Raw genomic sequence first — 6064 nt, 5'->3', positions numbered from 1 at the left:
GGGGCATTGCTTCTGATCAGTGCTTCAATGTGATGTTCTTGCTACTAACTCTGAGCTAAACTTTCCATCAGAAAGGATTGGCAGATTTTACCATAAGAGAAGGGTTGGCAGGTAGTAACCCTCTTTATTAGGAAATCTCACTAGGAGGCAAACATGGAAACAATCGGGCAGTTACCACCATCAACTACCCATTTTAAATGACACAAAATACTTGCACTACATTTTGATCAAGGAATTTGCACATTACGCTTCCTTTTTTACGGGGAGTTTTCGAGTTTTCAGGACACAAGGCCATGGTGACAAGATCTTTACCCATTGTCGGGTTTGTAGGTGTTGAGTGAGGACTTTGAATTTTTAATGCAATCTCTTTGGCAGTTATTTGCTAAATAAACTAATAAAGAAGGCTATATGTATCGATAAATGTAGAGGCGGTGACATGGCCTCCATTTCAGATACTTCTTTTTGCATCCATGTTTTGCACAAACCATATTTTTTTGTAAAAAATTAAAACCCATTGAAAATAATTAATCATCCATAAATTATGATTTTTTGGAGATAAAATATAGGATGTAATAGACCCATGTTAAAACATCAATGTCAAAAAATGTTTGGTCTATTTCATTTGCAAATAATAATAAACAATTTCCCATAAAAATATATTTTATGAATGCTTTATCATTGTGTAATATACTTATTTTTTAATATAATTGTCTACCTGGAAGTTCGCTCTAATCTTCTCTTCACATGAAAAGAGTAAAAAAAATGTCTAGCCAGGTGTTTCAAACGGTTGGACAGTTAATTTACATTACACCTATAGTGCACCTATCAAGTTTTCCAAATTTTTCGGTGGATAGTTTTTTTCTATAATTTGTTTAGTGTGTCACAAGTAGTTGATGCAGAGGCCAGGGCAATGAAGATTTCATATTCTCTAAAACAAACAAACACTGAACCTCACACTTCTACAATTTTCCTATGCACCATTCACAGCTGGCTTATTTTTCACCATAAGATGCAGCAAGCCAATACATAACAATTCCGCATTCTCCCTATGTTCTCTAAAACAAACAACACTGAACCTCAAACTTCTGTATTTTCCCTATGCTGTATTCAGAGCTGCTTTTCTTCACATCAAGCTAACACATTACAATTCCGTTTTCTTCTCTATTACCGGACTTCTATGGGCATATGAACTAGAGTTAGTCTTTGGTCCATTTAGAGTCGGTGAAATATACTTTATACAAAATGGGTGTATCTTTAGATCGACTTACCATACAAAAGTAACAAGGTTGACACATGGCCTAATTCTGAATGAGGAATCAGTTCCATTATATCTATTTATAGTCAGCCTTTGAAGACACCTCAAGCATTTTTTTTGATTGAAATGAAATTCATAACAAAAAAACGAGGGTTTGGATCATCAGAAATTTTTTCCTAAAATTCCTAAGGAATCATCTACCCTCACTTCTGAAAGAAAATTTCAACCCAATAAGACATTTTTCTATAGCTCTTTTTTTCCTTTGATTCAAATTGATGTTGTTTTCTAATCCTATAGGACTCAAAAGGATATATGTCACTCCAACCCCATACCAAAATTTATCCATATTTCATGTATAGTATACTCCATATCCACCTTTTTCATAACATTTTTACATAGATCCAAAATTGCAAAGTTGGCCTGATTAGTAACGGTACCAATGAGATGTCAATAGCTGGAAAATGCAGCATATCTGTGGCAAAAGACTGATGTTTATTACCAAGTTTCCAAAACATCTTCATACTGCCAATGCCAGGTTCTGATGATACAATGACTTTTGAGAATGACAAAATTCTCAGAATAGTAAACTAGTACATGCTTGAGGAATTCTGATCCTTTTGCCTGATGGTGAATAAACAGTTCACAATAATGAAATATGAAGAATAAAAAGAAGAAAAACACAAGTACCAGTTTGATAATCAAAGGCTTAAACAATACCATTGTGGTGGTCAAATATAAAACTGAACGTTCATGAATTTACCAGGCAATTGCTAGCAAAAGAGACAGATATCATATTAAGGTATTCATGGTATTACAACAGGGGAGATGTAAGATCGTGATGGCCTAGTAAATTAACTAGTGCCCAGCAACATGCGTTGGCTAACAACAATTACTATCCAAGAAGCAAAAAATAATTGCTTCAAGTAATGGAGTGGGATTGCCTGATAGGGATGCTGAACTAACAAAATACCCAAACATGGATCCAACCTGGTGATGCAAAGGCTAAGTCAACAAGCTAATGACCTCATAGAGGGAAAAGTGAAAAAAGCTGTTAAAGTGAAGGATACATCCAGATAGAGACAAGAATTGGTGAACTCCATTATATATTCATGACTATGCAGGTGCATAAAAAGTGATGTTGAATAAACAAGATGCTGAGATCGACAGAAACAATCAAACATGAACTACACCACTGAGTGAGGGACTTAAGATGCCAATGACCAAAGAATATATTTAACATACACAATCCTAAACTGTCCATCATTATAGTACCTATCTCTAATGGTTTGATGCTGATGAGTAATGACCGTCAACCCATATTCAGTAGAAGATTAACATACAAATTCTCATGTAATGGGTAATGCCCAATTCAGTCACATTTGCAATAATCTGGAGTTAATCACTTTAAGTCTTATAAAGGCACAACATATTTGATTTCTTGATCAATGACTCTAATAAGGAGGATGGAATCTGATATCAAGAAGGATTAGCTCAAGATGAAAAGGGTAAATTAGATTGACCAGAATGGTAAAGCTGAGCATGGAGTGAACACAGAAGCTACTAATAAGCTGAACATCAGTAACTATCACTGTGGTCTGTGGAGAGATCTAGCAATTAGTGATCAGAACGTTTCCTTTTCTCATAACTGATCAAATTGAGCAGCTAAAGCAGCAAAAGAAGAAGGGAGTTGCATCTAAGTAAGATCTACTAACACTTGAGCTCTGTAAGCCTGCCCTCAATTCTAACGACCCAAAGTCTGAATTGGGCGCCAAGCAGATGCAGTGAGCAAGCAAAGATCCTTCCACCCAAGCTTTAGAGTGCCATTTTCTTCGACGAGCGTGTACCCATCGGAGGGGAACATGCCGAGCAGCAGGGAAGCCTGCGCCGCTGCACTGCCCGCAAGCGAGGCCGCACGGAACCCCGACTGCGCGAGTTTCTCGCGCCAACTCCCGAACTTGAAGTCCCCGGTGCGCGCCGGGCCACCTACGGCAAGCACATTGCGGATCTCTCGCGCTAGCAGCTGCTGCTCCACGACATGCCGCTCCGAGCTGTCCTCGCCGTAGCTCGCATCAAGCGAGTCGAAGAGCGCCGAGTAGTAGTGGATGGCCTCCACGAAGCGGGCCAGGAAGGAACCAGAGTGGCTGAGGTCCTGCTCCACCATTGTCACCACCTTCGGCGCCAACCTATAATTCATGGTCCACATTGTAAGATCAGTACATCAATTTACGGTGATTCTGTTGAACTAGGACAGATTCATACATTTTATTAACATTGCAAAGCAAATGACATTTTGGTTAATTTCTTGGCTCCCCATACAATGCAAGTACCTTGGGACGGATCAACTTTAGAGCTTTAGCCTTGTCAACTGATTAGCAACGGTACTAGACTAGATGATAGTCATTTCAGTTTAATAATCAATATTTTGTGGCACTTGGAACAAGAAAGTTGAAAAGCTTTTTAGGATGAAAAGTTGGTCATGATGAAAAGAACTTTTAGCTCGTTCTAGTATCTTTCTTCTCGGATCAAATGGAACAGATATAGTTGCAGTAGAGTAGTTTATATATTTCTTCTCGGATCACCCAAGATCCTGGAAGAGCATAAAAAGTTGATCATAATGACGAACTTTTGAAGCTCCTAAACACCATCGTTTCCTGCTAGTTAGTCGTTAGATCAATCAATAGCGTACTTTGACTGTCACCAGTGTAGTCCTACCATGGATGATTGGTACTTTGATGCCAAGATGACTTGACATTTCTGAAGTTTTAAGATTCATTTGACAATGGAATGAGTAGAGTACCTTTGGATGAGGTGGAGCGTGTTGGAGTCGTTTCCAGTGACGTCGTAGAGGGAGTGGTGGAGCCAATGGACGGCGACGGCCTCTCGGCGCCGCGTGTCGACGCCCAGCTTCTCCGGGTCAAGGTTGCCAGCCTTCTCCGCCACGGGGAAGAACTCGAAGGGCAGGCCAAGCGTCTCAGCAAAGTCCGACAGCCGCTTCCCGGTGGCCTGGAGCGCCTCCATGGACGCGCCGAGGCCTGTGAGCCTGACCCTGGGCGGGCCGCCGGGGCGGGAGGCGAGGATGTGGAAGAGTCCCGGCCACTGCAGACCCTGCATGATGTCGAGGTCGACGATGTGCACGCGGTCCTCCCGGTCGAACGCCTCCTGGATGGCCTGGTTGGCCGTGAAATGTGAGAACTTGACGAAGGGGCTGATGCCGTTGAAGACCTGGAACGCGGCGGCGATGCGCGAGCTGACGAGGCGGGAGGCCGCGGGGGAGGCGGCGTTGGGGAGCGGCGCGTAGAGGCCGAGGCAGGAGCTGACGAGGCGCGCCGACATGGCCTCGGCGAAGTAGGCGGCGACGCGCTGCGTGGAGGTGCCGAAGGGGGTGGCCAGCTCGGCGATCTCCAGCAGCGCGCGCTGGGCCTCGTCGAGGTCGTCCGAGTTCACCGACTCGGCGCACTGCAGGAGGAGCGTCAGCAGGTGGAGACCCTCCTCGTCGCGCTGCCTCCGCCGCTGCTCCTCCTTCCGCTCCTTGAGGGCGGCGGAAGCCGCCGCCGCTGCCGCGGCTGTGGCCGCGGCGGTCTCCTCCGCGGAAGGAGGCGGCTTTGGCGACTGCGGCGGCGGGTTCTGGGGCTCCTCCTCGCGGCGACGCTTCTCCGGAGGTGGCGGCGGGAGGAGCACCGGCGCAGACGGGGCGGGGAGCACCGTGTTGCCGCCGGGGACGAGCGCGAGCGGGTGATGGGGAGGAGGAGGAGGCGGTGGAGCGGGGTGGGCAAGATCGGATGCGAGGAGGGAGCGGAGGCGGAGCTCGAGGAGAGAGGCGAGGCCGGGGTTGCAGGGGTGGATGATCTCCCGCACGTTGTGGATGAGCTGCGCGACGGAGACCGAGGCGCCGCTGCTCCCGATGATGTCCCGGATGATGCCGTCCACCCAGGCCGTGCTGTTATTGTTCGCGTTACCGTCCGGCGGGCCCGGTCCCACCTGCGGTACTGGTGGTGGCACCTCCATCGTGACCGGCGCCTGCAGGTGGTGGCCGCCGAACGCGGGGAGCTGCATCGGCAGCGCGGGCAGCTGCGCGGTCCCAGGTACCGCGGAAGAAAGCAGCACAGGCGGCGGCGGAGGCGGTGCAGCCCCAGTAGCTGCGGTGACGTCGGAGAGGTCGCCCGTGACGTGGCGGCGCGGCGGTGGCAGGTCGACGTCGGGAGCCGGGCGTTTGCGCACCATGGCGGCGGCGGCGGCCTCGTGGTGGTCTAGGTGGTGGAGGTAGAGGAAGAGGTCGGAGGGGGAGGGGGAGGGGGAGGGGAGCGGTGGGAGCAAGGCGGAGTGGGAAGCATGGGAATAAGAGGAGTGGTTGGGGGCGGCGGAGGAGGACGAGGGGAAGAGGAGGAGGGAGGAGGAGCCCATCTACAAACGCCAAAGGGAAGCCGCCGCCGGAGCCGAGGCGCGCATGGCGAGCGCAGCCTGCCCGCGCGGGAGAGGCGGTGGTGGAGGGAGTCGGAGATGATGCGGTGGCGGAGGAGGAGTAAAGGGGAAGAGGCCGACGGGAGAGGAACAAGAACGTAAGCACAAGACTCTTGTGTTAGGAGGATGGTAATTTATGGTACTACCAGCACTAGCACATGTAGCCATTGGGCTCCGTGTCCTTGTTTTTTTGCTTAATCTCTGTGTCATTTCATTCGTTTATTTGATGATGGATCTGGTGGTGTATTGATGCCCATCAGTAATATCTTAATAGTTTTCAGGATTTTGAAATGCAAAAATAAGAACAAATGCAAGTATTACAAAATTTTAAACATATGACCTTATAAACTC

At 47.5% G+C, this 6064-nt stretch overlaps 1 protein-coding gene across 1 annotated transcript; it reads right to left on the bottom strand.

Annotated features, from left to right (window-relative positions):
* Positions 1 to 2741: 2741 nt before the first annotated feature.
* LOC124699323 (protein SCARECROW 1-like) lies at positions 2742 to 5694 on the bottom strand. The gene is made up of 2 exons (XM_047231644.1): positions 4053 to 5694; positions 2742 to 3438 (listed from the first exon to the last, which is right to left on the bottom strand). The coding sequence occupies exons 1-2, from the start codon at positions 5654 to 5656 to the stop codon at positions 2997 to 2999; spliced, it is 2046 nt and encodes a 681-aa protein (XP_047087600.1). The 5' UTR covers positions 5657 to 5694; the 3' UTR covers positions 2742 to 2996.
* Positions 5695 to 6064: the final 370 nt, after the last annotated feature.

This window comes from Lolium rigidum, chromosome 3, assembly GCF_022539505.1.
Source record: "Lolium rigidum isolate FL_2022 chromosome 3, APGP_CSIRO_Lrig_0.1, whole genome shotgun sequence".
Taxonomy (NCBI): domain Eukaryota; kingdom Viridiplantae; phylum Streptophyta; class Magnoliopsida; order Poales; family Poaceae; genus Lolium; species Lolium rigidum.
This window is presented reverse-complemented; position numbering and strand designations above follow the sequence as displayed.

Bases quoted from the DNA above. Each gene is read 5' to 3' on its own strand.
- LOC124699323 (XM_047231644.1), bottom strand. From the start codon at position 5,656: ATGGGCTCCTCCTCCCTCCTCCTCTTCCCCTCGTCCTCCTCCGCCGCC. The intron at 3,439-4,052 runs GTACTCTACTCA...CATGAATTATAG, and splicing joins ACGCTCCACCTCATCCAAAG to GTTGGCGCCGAAGGTGGTGA.